Source organism: Ambystoma mexicanum, chromosome 3q, assembly GCF_040938575.1.
Source record: "Ambystoma mexicanum isolate Mex_15411 chromosome 3q, UKY_AmexF1_1, whole genome shotgun sequence".
In the NCBI taxonomy this organism is placed as follows: Eukaryota; Metazoa; Chordata; class Amphibia; order Caudata; family Ambystomatidae; genus Ambystoma; species Ambystoma mexicanum.
Window position 1 is genome coordinate 1,060,910,431 of NC_090926.1, and position 21,136 is coordinate 1,060,931,566.

The window sequence follows — 21,136 nt, forward strand, 5'->3', positions numbered from 1 at the left end:
CGGAGCATGGACAAAGCTCTTGGGTTGCCAAGAGTCTTCCGATGATGGGTAGCCCTTCCAGTGTATGAGATATTCTAAACGCCTCTTGTGGTAGTGCGATTCACAGATCCGAGACACTTCATATTCCGCAGGCATGGGATCCTTAGGAACCGGACCCTTCTGTCTAGTCAGGGAGGTCAAGTCTGGGGCTACGGATTTCAAAAGAGAGGAGTGAAATACAGGGTGAATGCGTGACAGACCTTTTGGCAGTTTCAAGCGATAGGCAACAGGATTAATCTTGGCAAGTATCTCAAAAGGTCCCAAATACCTGGGAGATAGTTTAGACGGGTGAACCCATCGGGGTAAGCATTTAGTCAACAACCATACCTTAGAACCAACCTTCCACTCAGGACATTCCCTGCGGAAGCGATCCGCCTGGGCCTTGTACCGAGTGTGAGCCTCCGCTAGGGCCTTACTGGCTATCTGGTGGGCAACGGCTATGTTCTGAAGGGTGGCTTCTATCGAGAGGATGTTAGTATGGGTGGAAGTGTCAAAGGGTAAGGCTCGAGGATGCAGACCATAAGTACAGTATAAAGGGCTAATGCCTAGGGCCGAGTGCACTGAGTTGTTATACGCGAACTCAGCGGTGGGTAGGAGTGAAACCCAATTGTCTTGGAACTGATTGGAATAACAATGAAGATACTGCTCTAGCGTGGCATTAAGGCGTTCAGTTTGCCCATTAGTTTCGGGATGAAAACCTGAAGAAAGCGCTCTATCTATCCCCAGGGACTTACAGAGGGCTGTCCAAAATCGTGAGGTGTACTGACTTCCCCTGTCGGAAATAATAGTCTCGGGTAAACCATGTTGACGGAAAATGTCTCGAATAAACGCTTCTGCCATCTTGGAAGCAGAAGGTACACCTGCCAAGGGGGAAAAATGTGCCAGCTTAGAATATGAGTCCACAGTGACCATTATACAAGTACACCCCTGGGATTCTGGGAGATTGACAATGAAATCTGTGGATATCTGCGACCAGGGCCTTGGGGGGACCGAGGCAGGATGGAGAAGACCATAAGGTCTCTGCGTACTGTACTTGTTTCGGGCACATACTGCACAAGCCTTACAGAATCTAACGACATCACTACTCATCTTGGGCCAATAAAAGGAGCAGCAAATTAACTTGAGTGTGTTCTTTACTCCTCGATGACCAGCAGTCTTGCTGTTATGGCACCATAGTATCACTTTCCTTTGAAGAAGGGAGGTAGGTACATACACCTTCCGGTCAATGAACAAAATTCCCTCTCTCTGTTCGATCTGGTGGGGACCCCTAGGTAGCACAGTTTGTGTGGTGGCTGTAGCTGCCTTCAGATCTTGAAGAAAGGAGGACACCAGATAGACAATCTTATTGCGGGGAAACATGGGGCTAGCAGGATATTCAGTGTGACAGTCAGAAAACGCCAGGCGAGAGAGAGCATCTGCCAAAATGTTCTGACTGCCGGGGATGTAAGTTACAGTGAACTCATGGTGGCTAAAAAAATGTGCCCATCTGACCTGCCTGGAGTTAACACACTCCATATTCTGTAGAGCCATGAGATTCTTATGGTCAGTGCGGATGAGAAAAGGGCTGACACCCCCCTGGAGGAGGTGCCTCCACTCTTCGCAAGCTGTCTTAATGGCCAATAGTTCTTTCTCTTTAACGAATAATTCCGTTGACTAGCCGAGAATGTCTTCGACAAATAGGCTATCGGATGTTCCACCCCATTCCATTCTTGAAGGAGGACAGCCCCTAGAGCCCCAGGAGAAGCGTCTTTCTCAACAATGAACTCCTTGGACTGATCCGGTTGACACAATATTGGGGCTGAACAAAAGAGTTCTTTGAGCTTCCGGAATGCCCGTTCGGCTTCTTCGGTCCATAGAAAGGGTTGACTTCCTTTCTTCAAGAGACCTGTAATGGGTAATACCACATCCAAAAACTTAATGATGAACTTCCGATAAAAAATGGCAAAACCTAGGAATCTCTGAATGTCCTTAACGGAAGAAGGAGTGGGCCAATCTAGAATGGCTGTTACCTTAGCAGGATCCATCTTAATCCCCTGTTGAGAGGGGACAAATCCCAGATAGGGTACCGTGGAGGCCTTGAATACACATTTTTCAGGCTTGACTAATAATTTGTTGTCCAAAAGTTGGCGTAGTACCGCCTGCAGATGTTGGTCATGTTCTTGAAGGTTTTGGGAGTAATCCAGGATATCATCCAGATAGACTATGGTATTCAAGTATAGGAAGTCTGTCTGAGAACAGGCGGTCCATAAAGCGTTGACAGATGGCCGGGGCATTCACAAGGCCAAAGGGCATAACTCTGTATTCACACAGGCCGTAGGGAGTACGAAAGGCTGTCTTCCACTCATCACCGCTCCGAATCCGGAGCATGTGGTAAGCACTTCTGAGATCCAGCTTGGTGAATATTGATGCTCCTTGAACAGCTTCCAGAATATCAGAAATCAGGGGCATGGGATAACGATCCCTTATCATGACCTTGTTGAGACCCCGGTAATCTATACAAGGTCCGAGATCCGAGGAATTCCGTTTAGGAATGAAGAATAAGGAAGCCCCAGCAGGCGATCTGGATGGCTGAATAAGACCGTTCTGTAGATGGGCATCTAAATATTCCTTTAGGGCTTTCTTCTCTACTAGGGATAAAGCAAACATCCGCCCAAAAGGAATCAAGGCGTTGGGGATCAGGTTGATGGCGCAGTCCACTGGACGATGAGGAGGTAGATCGAGAATGGTCTTATTCACAAATACCTCCTGATATTGCTTCAGTTCTGGTGGAATGCAACAGATTCCTTTGGGTAGATCTTTGCAGGTTGGCAGCACTTGTACAGTATCATTCGGTTGAGCAGAAAAACAGTTACTTTGGCAGTACAAAGAAAGGAATGCAAGGGAGTTCTTGCTCCAATCAATAGTTGAATTGTGCTTCCTAATCCAAGAGACCCCTAGGATAACAGGGAAATGTGCTGCTCGGATGATGTCAAAGGCTAAGTTCTCTTTATGTTGGCCCACTGTTACTTGCAACGGTTCTGTAGTGTGGGTAATGGGACCAGAAGAGAGGGGCGTGCCATCCACGCCTTCTACCTTTTGGTTTTCATTGCAACTAAGGCGATGCAAGTTCATCTGGTCCGCCCAAAGGGCATCGATAAAGTTGCCAGCGGCACCATAGTCTATCAAAGCGATAGCTTCAATCTTCCTTTCCATGGTATGTAGTTGGAGTTTGACCACCATTAAACGGGAGTCCTCCGAGCCATTTGGAGGCACCACAGATAGGGTCACAAAGGGACTGTTAGAAAAACCTCGGTAGCCCGTCCCTACTAGGTCCGAGGTCGTCCGTTTCCCGATCTCAAGAAGCTCCATGCAGTTTCGGAGCAAATGCTTATCGGAGCCACAGTACATACATAACTCAGCATCCCTTTTACAACTCTGCTCTTCTTGAGTTAAAGGTCCCCTGGCGGCTCCTATCTGCATTTGTTCTTCTTTAGACGTCCTGTCCATGGTGGGAGGAGGTATATAGGGTGACGGGCCAGCAGCGGACAGGGCTCGGTTGTTCCTTTTCTCTGTTCTTCGCTCCCCTAGCCGGAAGTAAATCTGAAGGACGGTTGACAGGAGCTCAAATAACGATGCCGGCCTAGGGATTCAGGCCAACTCATCCTTTATGTCTTCTTTAAAGCCCCTCCAGAAGATAACATACTGCGCCTGTTCTGCCCACCCAGCCTCGGACGCCAACCTTTTGAATGTGGAGATGTAGGTAAATAAGTCCATAGCTCCTTGATGGATGTCTAATAATTCTTCACACGCTCCAAATGATATTTCTGGACGCTCAAACGTCTGCTTGTACAGAGAGTGGAACCCTTCATAGTCCAGAAGTAATGGGTCTTTGGCGGTAACCAAAGGAGTGGCCCAGGCTAGTGCGTTACCAGTCATGTTCGAGACCATATAACCCACCCGAGCCTGATCAGAAGCATAGGCGTGGGGTCGAAAGGCAAAATGGATTGTACATGCCTCAATGAACTCTTTTAATTTCTTGGGAGAACCATCATATTTTCCAGAAGAGAGGGACATTGGGGGCAAATCCATTGGAGGGGGTTCCCTGGCGGAAACCATCTGGCCGAGTACAGTGTTTTCAGACTTCAGGTTTTGCACCTCCGGAGTCAAGCCCTGAACAGCGGCTACTAACTCCTGAATCTGTTCTGCGGTAGACATAGCAATACTTGGGCTTTGCAAACTGTAACGAGTGCCCTCTACACCCTTCAAATCCAGTTCGATCCCCTCCTCCTCACCTGAACCTTCAGGTATATCTTGAATCCGCCTTTCTTTCTTCCTTCCTATGGCTCCTTTTTTTTTTATAGAGATAAGGCCTGCTCCAAGAGGCAGCCACCGTGGCTGCTGATAGATCACAGCACACCACTGGCTGCTCTCTCGGGACAAGCCCTCCAAAAGGGGAAAAAAGCCGGAAGGCTAAAAAAAAAACCCTTATAGAAATCCAGAATCTGATTAAGGATCCTGGTGTAGTGATCTGCCTAGATCAGAAGACTGCACTAGTGGTAGTGCAGCCGGAATACTGCAGGGGACCCCAGGTGCGCTGGTATGAAGACTGGCAGCAAGTTGGTCCAGCGTGATAGTGCAGAAATCTCCAGAAAGCACAGGCAGCAAATAGGCAGAAGGTTGGACTGACAGCTGGCAGGTAGAAGGCTGGACTGCACAAGCAAGAAGAAGATCTGGGGATATGGAAGGTACGCCAGTGGGTAGAGAAGGGGAACAGAAGGACAAGGGGAAAGCAGGGCGGACGAGAGAAAAAGGAAACGGACAAAGGGGAAAGAGGCAAACGGACGGGGCACAGAAGGTAGCAGTGCGAGGAGGAGAAATAACGCACAACGGGGAAATAACAGCTGGAAGTGCTGGACGAGCAGGGAAGCGTGTGTCCAGGGCAGGGAAAGCCACAGTTGCAACGCGACGGCCGCCGGATACAACAGGAAGTTAAATCCTCTGGCGGCCGCACGTTGCAACCGCTAGACTAGGAACGAACGCTGGGCCCTGAACGTAATGGAACGCTCAATGGCGTCCAAGCCGCCAGCGATTCCAGAGACGATTGAGAGCCCAGTGCGTGACAGGTACATACTCTTTAACCTCAGTACCCCTGTGCATTGTATGGTGCGTGCTCTTTAAGCTCAGTGCCCCTGTGCATTGTATGGTGCGTGCTCTTTAAGCTCAGTGCCCCTGTGCATTATATGGTACGTGCTCTTTAAGCTCAGTGCTCCTGTGCAGTGTTTGGTACGCACTCTTTAAGCTCAGTACTCTGTGCATTGTATGGAACGTGCCCTTGAAGCCCAGTCCCCATGTACACTGTATGGAACGCGCTCTTTATGCTCAGTGCCCCTGTGCATTGTATGTAACGTGCTCTTGAAGCTCAGTACCCCTGTGCATTGTATGGCACGCGCTCTTTAAGCTCAGGGCCCCTGTGCATTGTATGGCGCGCGCTCTTTAAGCTCAGGGCCCCTGTGCATTGTATGGCGCGCGCTCTTTAAGCTCAGGGACGCTGTGCATTGTATGGTGCGTGCTCTTTAAGCTCAGTGCCCCTGTGCATTATATGGCACGTGCTCTTTAAGCTCAGTGCTCCTGTGCAGTGTTTGGTATGCACTCTTTAAGCTCAGTACTCTGTGCATTGTATGGAACGTGCCCTTGAAGCCCAGTCCCCATGTACACTGTATGGAACGCGCTCTTTATGCTCAGTGCCCCTGTGCATTGCATGGAACATGCGCTTGAAGCTGAGTCCCACTGTGCATTGTATGGAATGTGCTCTTGAAGACCAGTCCCCCTGTAAATTGTATGGATCGCGTTCTTTAATCTCAGCCCCCCCTGTACATTGTATGGATTGCTCTTTATAAACTCAGTCCCCCCGTGCATTGAATGGAACGTGCCGTTTAAGCTCAACCCTCCTGCGCATTGTATGGGTCTCGTTCTTTAAGCTCAGTTCCCCTGTACGTTATGTGGAACATGCTCTTTAAGATGAGCTTAATGTACTATATTCGTTTAAAAAGAAATATTCTGCATTATTCAAATAAGAAATCAGTATGTAAGGTTAAAAATGATATTTCACTAAATTATGTACCATACATTTTTTGATCATGGAGCAATGAAAAGCTGAGCCCGTTCTGTCCCGCTGCTTAGATTTTAACATGTGAATTAGCCGCCTTGGCCCTTCTTGTCAGATGAATACATGACACTGATCCTTTAATTTCTGAAAATGTTAGTAGTTTTAAAACCAGCTGTAAAAACCATCCAAGAAGCTTTATTTTAAGATTTGAACACTTGTGAATCCTTGGAGTAGCCCAGAGAGTGAAGAAACTGACACACAGATCTAGCTGCAGGTTTCACATAAATCCCTGCAGCAGGCACATTAACCCATCAAGCAAACATTCCAAAATAAATTTGCATGGTTAAAAGGTGAGAGTGCACAGCAATAACAGAATAGTCTGTTGCAATTTTTAGCGGTTACACTGACTTCTGATTTGTTTTATTTGCAGTCCCTCCTTGCCATTTGCATAAACTCGCTTGTTATTAGATAAACCCATTTTATCTTTGTTGTGGTGATTGTTAGGCATATCATAGAGAAATGTAATAGACATCTCGCACCCTTACACAACTGTGAAGTTTAAGTTTCCCAATGAAATGCAGATCCACAAGTAGCAGGCTTGAAGTTTGATGCAGGCATAGAGGCCATGGAAGCCAGTAAGATAGCTTAGTGCGTTGTGAACTTGCTGCTGCAATCTGTATGGCATCTGTATGGGATCTGCAGGTCGCAGGTTTGGATCCTGGCATGTCCATCTTAGTCTTTCTTCCTTTCAAGGTCGTTAAAGAAGTACCAACATCAATTGGGTGATATTGTATGCAAATAAGTTCTAGGTAAAGCACTATATTAATAATCCATATCCTAGATAGCAACTAATCAACTCTGAATAACAATGGTGTAACTCTCACTTGAAGTTGATTAGCTTTATAGATCTGCAGAGAGGGACTACATTCCAAGAAACCCTAAAGCATTGAGAAATGGTTCAATAATGTGGCTGACATCTCTGAACCAACACTGGCTGTTCATTCAACAGTGCTTTGCATTCCGGGACTTGTAGTTTAGCTTTTCTTAAATGTTTGTACCACAAATCAAATGCAAATTGGCATTGGCTTAATAGCAAACACGGACGACTTGTCAGCTTTTTTCCCTTCACTGCCTCCGTACTCTATATGGTGGTTGTGAAGCAGAGATGTATATTAATAAACGTTGCTTGCTTTTTGCATTGTCGTAAACAGGTATCCATCATAATGTCTTGCATATCTGTAAATAAAATATGCAGTTCTGGAAAAAACTGTTTTTTGATTTCAAACAAGCAGGCAGCTTTGTAGATTTCTTTAAATATAATGTGTGCCTTTTCTTTCACAAATGAGCCAAACAGCTTGAGAGTCCTGTTGTCTGGGCTTGCCTTTAAAATGCAACTCTCTGAAGGTCAGATGCTTTTCCAAACAAAGAGCTGGGGGCAGATATTTTTCTTCAGCTTGGGCCTCCCTCTGGAACAGCCTCCCTGCCTCTCTCAAGCTTGAGCAGAACCATCACTGGTTCCGGAAGCAACTCAAGACCTTCCTCTTCGTCTCCGCCTTCTCTCTTCCTCTCCCATGCTGATGACCCGTCTGTTCCATGCACCTGGCTTACTTGGCCACCCTCTGAACTTGGGACCAGGTCCCTGCCTATCCAGTTGCACCTCACACTGACGCTAGGCCCTGCTAGCACTTGTGGTTTGTATCTGTAACCCTATAGGCCACTCACTCTGCACTTATTAGCCACCCGCTGGCTGCAAGAGAAACTCAGTGAGGAATGAATCAGGAAACTGCTCCCTTTTCGAACTCAAAACTTGAACTATCTGGTGAATAGTCACTCTTTTGGCCTCTTCGTCTGCAGCTTTATTCCTGTGTGAGATAAAGTCAGTTTGCTTAGAATGTGCTGTGCACTTAACTATTGCGATGGATACTGGGAGTTGTAGTGCCTTGATAAGCCTATCCAATAATGCAGCGTGTTGTACTGGAGTGCTAGCCGCTAGGAGGTAGCCCCTCCTTTTCCAATGTGCTAGACCTGCATGCACGGTTGAGGTCACATAGGTGGGGTCACTGTACACCATCACTTCCTGCCCTGCAGGTTTTTCAAGTGCAGCAATAAGCGCCACTAATTCTGCTGCTTGTGCTGAAAAGCGAGACGATAGTCTTGCACTTGCTACCACTTCAAATTCCCCATTAGCTCTGTGCCTTACCACAGCTGAAACTGAATGCCTTTCCCCATCAGTTTGATCAATGTTTTAAGACCCATCAATGAAGAGAACCTCCCCTCCTGCTAGCGCATTCTCCTTTACTCTTGGGATATCATCAAAGAACTACTCGTATTTAGAGCAAACATGTACATGCTCACCCTCTGCCACAGGCTCAGCTACAAACGTGGCAGGGTTCACTATTTTCCACCTGACTATTTTGATTGCTGGATTCAATGTAACTACCTCATAAGCAGAAGCCCTCTGTGACGTCAATGTACCCTTAGGTTTCTCCAAACCAGTAAACAATGCATGCTCAACAAACGTCATAGAACATCCTATCACAATGCTTGTAGACTTTTCAATAGTGAATGCGGCTGCTGCTGCCAGCGATTGTTTGCACAGAAAGTGTCCTCTCATAACTGGATGCAAAATCCCACTATAATATGCCAGAGGTTTGTACCCTAGTGTATTCCTCTGTGTAAGCACTGCTGTCACAACTGTCCCATTTGTGTGCGAAAATAAGAACTCCTCAGAATAGTTGGGAATTCCTAAAACTGGAGCTGTACAGTTGCTTTCTTCAATTCTTCAAACCCTCCCTCCATTTCCTCAGTCCATTCTATTTTTTCCTTGTTCACTTGTGCTTTCTTCTGAGCCTGTAAAATGGGTCATGTATATGTACTATAATCAAATACCCATGCTCTAACATAGTTGCACAATCGCAAAAGAGGTTTTGCTGTTTTCATAATCCTCAGCTCTTTCATATGTAACTTTCTTCCCCTCATGGGAGATTAACTGTCCTATGTACAACACTTCTTCTTGACAATATTGCAACTTCTTCTTGTCCACTTTATATCCCTTGTCTGCTAGAATAATCATTAACTGAATTGAATCTTGCCTGCACTCATCTTCTGTCGTGCTGCAAACCAAAATGCCATCTACGTACTGCAGCACAACACTTCTCAAATCAATATTGCTTAGGTCGATCTGCAGGACCATATTAAAGATCGATAGAGACTCACAGTACCCTTGGGGCAAACGGGTGCTCTTCATTTTAGTCTGACGAAACGTAAAATGACGTAAGGTCTTGGGAGCCCTTATACAACAGGATTTAGAAAAACGCCCTTTTCAAGTCAATCACCATGAAATATTGTGCCTCTGTGGGGATAGTACATAGTATCATCACTGGATTCGGAACTAAAGAAAACTCTGGCTCTGCAATCTGGTTAATTGGTCTCATGTCCTGAATTAGTCTCTACTGCCCCCTTTCAATTTCTTCACTGGGTACACTGCAGTATTACATGGTGACTCTGACATCACTAAGATACCCTGTTCCATTAGTGCTGACATAGTCTTAAAATACCCTCATTCACCTCTCGAGACATGGGGTACTGTCTTGCTCGAGTTAAAATTGCTCCTGACTTCAGCTCAATCTTAACCTCCACTAAGCCCATCAGCAGGCCTATGTCATAGGGCCCTGTAGTCCATAAAGAGGTTGTCACTTTTCCAAGCCCTCGTCGAAAAATGCTGGGCACTGCCGCACTATCATAATTCACTGTGGTTTTTTCCCTTTTCTCTATTCTGATTCAATATGTAATACTCATTTAGAATATTACTTCATCATCTGATGGATCATCTCTAACATATCCTCGTAAGTGACGTCAGTCAATCTATACCCTTATCTAATGGCAATCACTTTTCTCCATGGCCTGCCCTCGTCATCGGTTCCTACGAGCATGGCCAATTCCCCACGCACTATGGCTGCATCTAACCCTAGGGGAATAGTTTGTACCCCCTATTCATCCAATGGTATCTGTGGCCTGAACAAAAACTCATCAGGATAATCTTTCCCACTAGGCCGGGTAGCCATGTCAACAAAATGTGCACCCCATAAAGAAAGACCTCTGGCTCTAATGGTATTCATCACAAAGCCATTTGCCCTGTACATGCCAATATACATTTGTCCACGTCCAGATAATGTATCCCTGGAGTGGAACACACGATGCCTTCATCAGTGAAATTAATAGTCATATTTAGCTTTGTTATTAAATCTCGGCTTAGAATACTAACCAGTATCTGTCTTGAATACAATAATAGAACAGACATGTAACACTCTCCTGTGGAGACTGGTAATTCATTAGTAATAGGAACTTTGCTAGTAGCTCCAGAGAAGCCTTGCGCATTCATGGCATTTTACGATAATGGATATTTTCCTTCTCGTATACATGAGCGAGTTGCATCCTTGTCTAAAAAAGAAAAAGATGTGCCTCCTATGGTAACATGAACCCTTGGTTCCTATTGGGGGGTCTGGTGTCACCGATAGTACTGAACACATCAAGTTGCCCTGTGAGCTGTCCTATTGTGGGTATATGCTTATCCCTGTACCTGTAAAAGGACTTCCTCCCAGCACAGTGATACCCCCTAGACTGGGTGTAAATAACTGTCCCGTGTTTGCACGTTGCTGTATCTGCATGGGTGCTTCCTGTGACTGCCCTTGCAGCGAATTCAAAGGTGCTTGCTGTGGTTGCAATGCTTGTTACATTTGTGGTGCTTGTGCTTGATGCACTGTCTGATCTTGGGCAAACCCATCCCTATTTTGTGAGTTATATGCAGGAGGATAGGCTGTCACCCCTCTTGAGAATTGCCCATTCTGTACATACCCTTGGCTCCCACATGTTCACCCGATGTGCCCTGTCATTCCTGTCATTCCACATGTCCAACATATAGGAGGAGCTCTTCTGACCAGCCCTCCTTGGTTGAATCCCTCTTGCCCATTCTGATTCTCATTCAACATATTCTGAAACCCGCCTTGGTTATTTTGAAAACCACCCCTTCCTCTGTAGCCCATTCCTCTGCCTCTCGGCATAAACCCATTTCCTCCTTGGTCCATATGATGTTGATTATTCGCCTGCGATGTACCCACTGCTTGCTGCATTCCCAGTCTCTCTCCACTTGTCAGTATCACCCCTTCTATGGCATATTTTGACAATTTCTTCTGAACTAACTTGGCTTCCTCAAGTTTTCTAGCGTCTTACTTCTTCTTATTTTTCTCTTGCAACAGCCAGCAGTGATGTGTGATAGTGAACTGTATCTCTGCACATGTCTTCACTTCCATTCCCACTAGTTTCTTGAGCTGTCTATGTACCTGTTCTGGCAATCCCTGGCACAGAACGTGGTAAAATGCTGCCACTGATTTCCCCCATGGCTCCCTCATTTCCAAAGTCCAGCGTTCCTGAATACTTTGAATGTAAGCAAGCGGATCTTCATCACCTTTCATTTAACGTGCCATAATTGCACCCATATCTAACGTATCAGGATACTGTACCCCGAGGCTCCTCTAGGCATCTGCTCTACAATTATTAAATGGTGCTCCATCATGAGCTGTGTTCTGTGCCGTGACAATAGAATACCCTGCTCTTGTCCAAATGTCATCAGCCCCTTCCCCAAGAATGGCTGCTAAGAGACCCTTAATGTCCCCTATTGCCAGAGTATTTCCTCCTGTCATTTTTTCTAGCTCATAAATCCATTTCTCCACCACAGCAGATAAACTGGGGAGTTTGCATCTTAAATTATCCTTATCCATCTGTGGCCAGGGAATATACTGTGGTCTGGCCTCTCCTTTCTCCAATACAGGCAATTGCATAAACCCAATTCCGCAATCGGTTCCCATCGTCTGCCTATCCATCGTAGGGACAATGGTTCCTGATCGCCTTCTACCTGGCAATGACCTTAGCCTGCTCATATATGGTGGCGATTCTCCCTTCTCACTATCCGACCGTCCTTTAGAGTGCTCTGGATATGCTATGGGATCTGGCGTCCTATCCTTAGGCTGCTCTAAATCAGACCATCTTACTTCCTTGTCTGTCTGCAGACATCCCTCAGGACCACATGCACTTTCTCCCTCCTCCCCACGGAAGGTCTCTCTCTCTCCGTCTGACATATCTAGTCCCCAACTAGTATGGCTTTCTTCTCTTTTGCCCTTGTCTAAGTTCAGCCTGTCTAAGGACAAGGATCTATGCTTGAGACTGAACAGGCTTCCTTCGTCATCCCGCGATTGGGCAACTATAAATCAATCTTCTTTTCCTCTACTTCCCGATTCACCTCTTGCTCTCAAATCCTGATAGGCTTTATTCCTATCTCTGATATTCCCTATCTCAAAGTTCTCATCTAATGTAACATTAGATGGTCCTGTTGTTGCTCCCTGCGATGAGAGGAACTCCTCTGGGCTTATCCTAAGTGGTCTTGCTGTTGCTTCCTGCAGTGGGAGGAGCTTCTCTGTATGGCACCATAATATTACTGGACTCGAGTCCATTAGCTCTTTATGAATGCGATCAATATCACATTCCCTTTGTTTACTTTTTCGCTCCTTTTCTTCATCTAATTCTCTTCACCTTCTTGCTTCCTGTCTAACCCTTTCCTCTTCTTGTCTTTTCGCTTCTCTTCTTTCATTCTCTCTATGCTCTTCTTCCCTTCGTCTTTGCATTCTTTTATTCCTTAATTTCTGAGCTTCCTCCTCTTCTCTCTTCTTCTCTTGACTGTCTCATTCTTAGATTGCTCTCTGCCTGTTGTCATACTTTCTTTGCTCCTCTGCCTTTTCTTCTATCTTTTGCAGCTCCTCTTGATACACCTGTTCTCGCTTCTCTCTGTTCTTTCTCTTATATTTATCCTCCTTTAGTCTCTTTTCTCGTTTCCTGTCTTTTCAATCCTGTTCCTCTTGATCTTCCCTCTGCCTAACTTCTCGATACTTTTCCCATCGAGTTTGATCAATAGCTGTCCTCCCATCCATTTGTTCTGCATGGGCGTTACCTTGCAAGCTTTATCCTTCTCTCCTTTCCATCTCTTAATCTCTCGTTCTATGTCTAGGGTCACATTTGTTCGTTCGCTTTTCTCCTCTTTGTTTTGTAAGACCTTAAAGGTCTCCTCCTTTCTTTTAGTCTCTTCTGGACTATCATCACTGCTATAGGCAGGTGGTTCAAATATTGGATTACTATATCCTGTCGCCGCCTTCAGTTCTCTTAACGGATACAATTCTACATCTCATGTACTATTGCCGTTTACTTCGGGTGAGGTAAGGAGAGCAGAAGTCTCAACACCTTCCTCCCTATACTGGTTAACCATCCAATCCTCAGGAGCCGCGTTTCCCGATCCTCATAGTACATTTTCCAGATTTCTAAAATAGCTAACCTCTTTTCCAATTTCTTCCCTGTGTACGCAGCGTGCAAGTATGTGGTCATGTTTTGCAAAACCGCTTTTGACAGTGATCCTCCTTGTGGCCATGGCATGAACATCTTGTCTGATGTGCCCTTTATCCAATCCGCACTATACTGTTTGAGCTTGGGTGCGTGTTTTGGCAGTGTTTTGCACATATGCATCAGTGGAGTAACATCCCCATTGTGACAAGCCTCAATTGACTGTCAATTCTTACCGTTGATTTACCCAGATACGTTTCAGAAAAATAACAAATATGAGCGCGCTCCAACAGTCGCCGCTCAAAGCCTCTACTTCTCAATGACCTGAACCTATCTTTTCAGGCAGCGCTGACAATGACTAAAAAAATAGATAACTTTTTATATCTTCTTTAACATCACAATTTACTGTTGTCACTCTTTGACACTTTTTTTCAACTTCAAAATACACAAATAGACTTGTCGACTTTACATATATCTCAGTATGATACTCCTTTTCTCTTAGCTCCTAAAATACAGAAATTGTAGTTTGAGTCATTCCCTCTCATAAACCTGTTTATGTGCAGCCTAAGTACCCACTTGGGTTTTGAACTGACTCCTTCTAAAGCTCCTTGAGCTAGGACACTAGGCTCTATAGAACGCTCCTCGACACTTCTCATTTACATCAAACAACCCTGTTACTTTTCTACTACCACAATCTCATCCCCTTTATTTTTCCAGTCCACTCAATCTACTCACCATTCCATTTTCAGCTCCAGACCTTCGGGATCATCCCCTCCTCCAATCAGCCACCGTCACCTTCGGTCCGCTCAGCGCCTGTGGAAACCAGGAGGGATTTCGTCAAAGAGGGACCCATCCCACCTGTATCGATTTTCTTGCAAGAGTTCTATATTGGCCGCTCTACACAGGAAACCTTGCGATCCTCCAGCTAGATGGAGGGGGGTGTCTGATTTTCTGAAAATTCAAAAGACCTACTCATCGACGGACCCAAAACCATCCTCCTTCTGCTACCATGTGAAACCGTAGGCCCTTTAAGAGAGGTAGCGCTCTATAGGATGGATGAGGATGAGATCTTACTCTCGCACCAATAATCAGACTGACTCAGGAAGTTGGCAAAACACAACCGCTTTAATTGTAATTGTCTAAAACAGGGAGTACAATGGGTGTCAACAGACATTCCACCGCATAAGTCTCTCGACGATTCACATGAAAATATACAGTTATATAGCAAAAACTCATCATACGTGACATCATACTACGTGGCAAAATAAGGACACTTATGATTGATTGGGGTTGGTCTACGGGAAAACATCTAGGTATAGTTTCTATGGGGTATGGGATCGTGATTGGGTCTCTAAGGTCAGGTGGTCAGCTACGCCCACCCCTAGTGCAAGTCATCTTCCATGTCATAAAAATACACAATGCTACGTGGCCCTCTACGTGGCCCTCTACAATCGGTTGGCACGCAGAATATTCCACTCGCTAGCAGCACGCAAGCTGGTACCCCAGGTGCTGGAGGGTTGGACTTGACCATACATCCCCACCCAATTAGCCCAACATTCATCATCACTCCTACTGTCTGCCATTCAATTAGTCCTTTGAACTCATCCTTGCAAAGGATCACTGTGCCTGAGAATAAAAGGAAGTGAGAGTATGGTCTTATCTTCTGGTGGTGCAGATCACCCAATGTCTGTTTTCTTCTGACAATGTGACAGGAGGCCGTGTTTTGAGCACCTTCATTGTATTTAATATTATTAAATGACTAAAACCTGGCACTTCTAGTCATTTTCCATTACACCTCAACAGGAGCCTGTCTTGCTTCTCACTTTCATTGCATCTCCTCGAATAGATAACCAGTTTCTTGGCTGCCCCAACCCTTGACACTGGGCCAGACAAGCCTTCTTGAATCTTCTTTCGCCGTCAGCTGTTTAATTCTACTGCACCACACTTTCAGCCCTTCTATTCACAGCGTCCAAGTCCGTGGAACTTCCAGATTCTATACACACTTATATATACTGGCGGCACCGCCTGCAGTCTATTCACTGCGTATAGCCAGCCTTATGATTACTTAGTCTACTTGCGTTTCAGTATCTGTACAATAATAAAATGGCTTTGCATTTTCTTCAGTGCTCTCCGCACGTGCATTTTTTTTTTTGCTCAGGAAATGTTGCTCAATTCTGTACTTAGCCATCAGATTCTATAAGGTCTATGCACTCCCTTCTTTAGCATCTCTTCTGGGTGCATCATCTCTGCTTCATGTGACGTCACCAGTCTTCTCTTTCATTCATCTTCACCCTTCTTCTGGAACTTCCTTCAGAAGACTAATTACTTCGCGGGTACATCTTCTAGAGTTTTCTCAATGGATACCTTGTTTCAAGAACTCTTTGCGGGATAGGTACCATTACTGGCGTTGGGTATGTCGCAATTTCCGGTTTCCAACATATAGGTAAACTGGGGGCGGGACTTTCAGTAGAGGCACTTGGCTCTTCCTCTACACGATTATTCTTCCTTCCCACCAACCAGTTCCTAAATAGGGGTAACAATGCTACATTCAAATCCAGTATTCAAGAAGGGGAAAGTTAGTTAGATGCAGAGCCTGTATTCAAGAAGGGGAAAGGTAATTAGCTGTAGTTCCAGTATCTATGAAGGAGAAATTATCTACAAAGACAGAATTCAACAAGAAGCAGATCCATATCCAAGAATGGGAAACTAATTAGATGCAGATCCAGCATGAAAGAAGAGGAAACTTAGCTAGATGCAGACAATACATCCAAGGACAGGAAAGTTAGCTAGATGCAGACCCAGTTTCTAAGAAGGGGACACTTAGCTAGATGCAGAAATTACATCCACGGACAGGAAAGTAAAGTAGATGCAGGCCCAGTCTCTAAGAAGTGGAAACTTAGCTAGATGCAGACATTACATCCAAGAAAAGGAACGTTAGCTAGATGCAGACCCAGTCTCCAAGAAGGGGATGCTTATCTAGATGCAGACATTACATCCAAGGACAAGAAAGTTAGCTAGATGCAGACCCAGTCTCCAAGAAGTGGAACCTTAGCAAGATGCAGACATTACATCCAAGGACAGGAACGTTAGCTAGATACAGACCCAGTCTCCGAGAAGGGGAACCTTGGCTAGATGCAGACATTACATCTAAGAAAAGGAAAGTTAGCTAGATGCAGACCCAGTCTGCAAGAAGGGGAACCTTAGCTAGATGCAGACATTACATCCAAGAAAAGGAAAGTTATCTAGATTCAGACCCAGTCTCTAAGAAGGGGACACTTAGCTAGATGCAGACATTACATCCAAGGACAGGAACGTTAGCTAGATGCAGACCGAGGCTCCAAGAGGGGACGCTTAGCTAGATGCAGACATTACATCCAAGGACAAGAAAGTTAGCTAGATGCAGACCCAGTCTCCAAGAAGGGGAACCTTAGCAAGATGCTGACATTACATCCAAGGACAGGAAAGTTAGCTAGATGCAGACCCAGTCTCTAAGAAGGGGACACTTAGCTAGATGCAGACATCACATCCAAGGATAGGAAAATTAGCTAGATGCAGATCCAGTCTCCAAGAAGGGGAACCTTAGCTACATGCAGACATTACATCAAAGAAAAGGAAAGTCAGCTAGATGCAGACCCAGTCTCCAAGAAGCGGACACTTAGATAGATGCAGACATTACATCTAAGAAAAGGAAAGTTAGCTAGATGCAGACCCAGTCTCTGAGAAGGGGACACTTAGCTAGATGCAGACATTACATCCAAGGACAGGAAATTTAGCTAGATGCAGAACCAGTCTGCAAGAAGGTGAACCTTAGCTAGATGCAGACATTACATCCAAGAAAAGGAAAGTTATCTAGATACAGACCCAGTCTCCAAGAAGGGGACACTTAGCTAGATGCAGACATTGCATCCAAGGACAGGAATGTTAGCTAGATACAGACCCAGTTTCCAAGAAGAGGAACCTTAGCTAGATGCAGACATTACATCCAAGGACAGGAAAGTTAGCTAGATGCAGACCCAGTCTCTGAGAAGGGGACTCTTAGCTAGATGCAGACATTACATCCAAGGACAGGAAATTTAGCTAGATGCAGACCCAGTCTGCAAGAAGGGGAACCTTAGCTAGATGCACTAGATGCAGAGATTACATCCAAGAAAAGGAAAGTTAGCTAGATACAGACCCAGTCTCTAAGAAGGGGAACCTTAGCTAGATGCAGACATTACATCCAAGAACAGGAAAGTTAGCTAGATGCAGACCCAGTCGCTAAGAAGGGGCACTTAGCTAGATGCAGACATTACATCCAAGGACAGGAAAGGTAGCTAGATGCAGACCCAGTCTCTAAGACGGGGAACCTTAGCTAGATGCAGACATTACATCCAAGGACAGGAAAGTTAGCTACATGCAGACCCAGTCTCTAAGAAGGGGACACTCAGCTAGATGCAGACATTAGATCCAAGGACAGGAAAGTAAGCTAGATGCAGACCCAGTCTCCAAGAAGGGGACACTTAGCTAGATGCAGACATCACATCCAAGGATAGGAAAGTTAGCTAGATGCAGACCCAGTATCTAAGAAGAGGAGACATAGAAAGAAGCAGGTTCTAAGCATGGAAAATATGCTAGATGCAGATCCCACATTATCTAGCTGCCCGAGTCTTAAGGAAACAGGCAGAGAAGCCTTTCTAGGTGAACAGGCAGGAGTAAGTATTGGGGGGCTGAACATGTGTGCTATATCATAAAGCACTGGTGGGTGAAATGATTTCCAAAGGACATTCCTTCTCCTGTAGTAAGAGTTCTAGTGAAGAGGGGGGCGAAGCAGGAATGAAGTTTACGTTTAGGACTGTGTTGAGACATCTGCAAAATTAATACATACATAACAAATAGTATCTGAAATGTTTTTGTTCCTTATTAAATGATTAGCTAATATCATGTAAATTGCTTAACCAGATGATATTCTCAAGCAAAATGTAGGTTCTTAATTGAAAATGGAATACACTGCCCACCCTAGCCCACAGCAAGACTTGTATGGTACGAGACCCACATTGCATGGGAAGTTTAGACCAAAGGCCCGGATTTGTGTGAAGGGGTGGGTGGCTTTGGGAAACAGCAACCCTGCCAATCGGGGCAGTTCACCATTGCAGCTGGGGAACGGCAATGAATTGTGCCTTGGTCAATGGGAATGCACCATCTATTGGCGGGCGCCGCATGCATGATTTTAACATAGGACACGGCAAGCTCAGAGGCGTGGCGGTCTCCTAAGCCTGCAGTGAAGGGGCTTGGACGGATGGAGATCGACGACGGACAAGTCTGGGGCGGGGCCGGCACAGGACGGACAGTGAGTAGGAGAGAGGTGGAGGGCAGGGAGTTGATGGGGTCGGCGAAATGTCTGTATTTCACTCTGCAGGTTAAATGGCGAATTCTGGGCAAAATCCGCACTCTCAGCAAATGTTCACTTTTGGCCAGTTTTCCTTCCTGAAATGTCGTTTTTGTCACAGCTTAGAGGCACGTGTGCGAATATGTCTGTCAATTAATTGGACCCATAACTTTTCAGTTTCCTAATTGAGCAAAAGGTTTCCATTTCTAAAGCAAAATTGCCCAACATACTAAGGGCCTAATTCACAGATGCGTTTTATAATGGCAAACTCCCATTGGGAAACGCTCTGTGAATGAGCGGCTAAATGGTCCCAAAGAAGGGCAAAATGAGAAAATAACCTGCTCTGCACGGAAACAAAAGTAGAGGCACATGTGTGCCATTCCGCTTTGCCGAGAGTGATTTCACTTATGCTATTATTATATGGGTCACTGCCAATATAACCATTTCTCTCTCTCTCTCTCTCTCTCTCTCTCTCTCTCTCTCCCCCCCACTCCCTGCAGTGCAACATGGGTATGTTTACAGGAGGTGCGGTCCTGAAGGCCAGTGGGCTCCCACCATGAATGGACACACTGTGAGGGATGCCACCGAGTGCGAAGTGGATGCCGAAGAGATCCGAGCTCAGGTCTGAATAGTGGTCCACTTTTTTGAGCTTGTATGTGGAAGCCTTTGCCGCTGCAGTGTGGTGCAGTGGTCTGGTGCGGTACAATGCGCCACTGCGCGAAGGCGCAGAACGCGCTTTGCTTTGTTTGTAGAACATTGTCCTCGGGTCTTGAGCCCCACAAGCGGCCTGCGCACAGCTCGGGAGACTACCGCTGGGTAGTAGTGTTGCGCGGTATAAATCAACATAACATAACATCTCACCAGAGCACCATGGGCGTGTGCCGACGGTGGACGCAACCTCTGGCCCTTCCACTCAGCACCTTCCTCTTTCCATTCTTGCTCAGGCCTCTAAACTCCGGTCCTGGCCCTATTGCCACCTGCCCCTTCCCTCTCCATCCTAGCCCAATTCTTTTCACTCCCATTACTAGCGGACCCTTCTTCTGCACCTTCAGCCCCGCCCACTGCCTCACACCTCTGCCACAACCCCGCCACACTCCTCTAGCTTGATATCCCACTTCCTCTTCTATACTCTCTTTCATGCCCCTCCCCGCTCTAGGCTCCTCCCCTCCCCAGCAATTTCCCAAGCCTCCTCTCAGTGTTTACCTCTCTGCTCACACCGCCCCCTCCTCAGTCTCCCCCTCACTCTTCCTGAACTCACTGTTACCCAGGATTCCTCTGCAGGGCTTCCTTCTGCCTCTAATCTCCCTATGCCCTCTCAGCACACATGGTGTGTTCGCAAAAAGGATGTGTGCTCAACAATGTGTGTATCCTATGTGTTATGTATGCTGTGAGAATCGGAAATGTGTGCCAAATGTTTGAGGGGGGGTAATCTATTTTTAGAATGCAACATCATATTTATGGCATTTATAGTGTTATTTTATGATGAGTTGTATAATTTGTTTTTTATGTTGTGTTTTTTGTTAATGGATAATTTCAATAAACAACTTTACTGCTACTACATTTTATGTTTGCCGGTGTAGTGTTTCTACACGGACATTGGCTCTGCTGACATAGGGTGACCATATTTTGAAAATTAAAAAACGGGACAGGCCACAGACATAAAAGTAGGACTAGTGACACACCCGGGGGCTGAAGAGAAAAATGGGACAACTGAAAGCAAGAGAACTGTTCATTATCAATGAATATCTCCGTCATTTATTGCATCGCTGCAGTGGTCGCCAACCCTTTCGTAAAACCGTGACAGGGGCCGAATTCTGGGACCGCCCTGGCAAAACCTGGAGGTCTGGTCACCCTAGCTGATAGCGTGCGTGAACACAGGGGGAGTTTGGAGACAATGTGTGCATACAACAAAGCATGTATGCTGACAGTGTGTGCCTTCATTCTTACTCTGTTTGTAGATGGTGTGTTAATAAATATAGGCCATGATTGTAGTCTGTTTGTGTATCCCGGAAAGATGTGTTTACAGGGAGTGTATATAGACGGTCTTTGTTTGCGGATACTGTTTGTGTGTCCAGACAAGCTGCCTTTGCAGACAGTGGGCTCCATTCACACCCAACAGGCCTGTCAGGAAGCATAGCTGATGCACCTATTTGAGAGGCCCGCTTGTGAATGGGCACGGCCATTTTATCCTGTGCATTTACTAAAGGCTGGACGGGTGGCATGCACCTGAAATGCTGCAAAGCCTGGCCCCAAGAATGCACGAG

General features: G+C 45.8%; 1 protein-coding gene across 1 annotated transcript in view; it reads left to right on the forward strand.

The window, feature by feature from the left end:
• Window positions 1-21,136, forward strand: part of GCGR (glucagon receptor) — an 800,864-nt gene that overhangs the window by 498,273 nt on the left and 281,455 nt on the right. Inside the window, exon 5 of the mRNA XM_069655284.1 lies at window positions 19,373-19,494. Within this exon, the coding sequence (XP_069511385.1) occupies window positions 19,373-19,494 (122 nt within the window). The remainder of the gene's footprint in view (window positions 1-19,372; window positions 19,495-21,136) is intronic.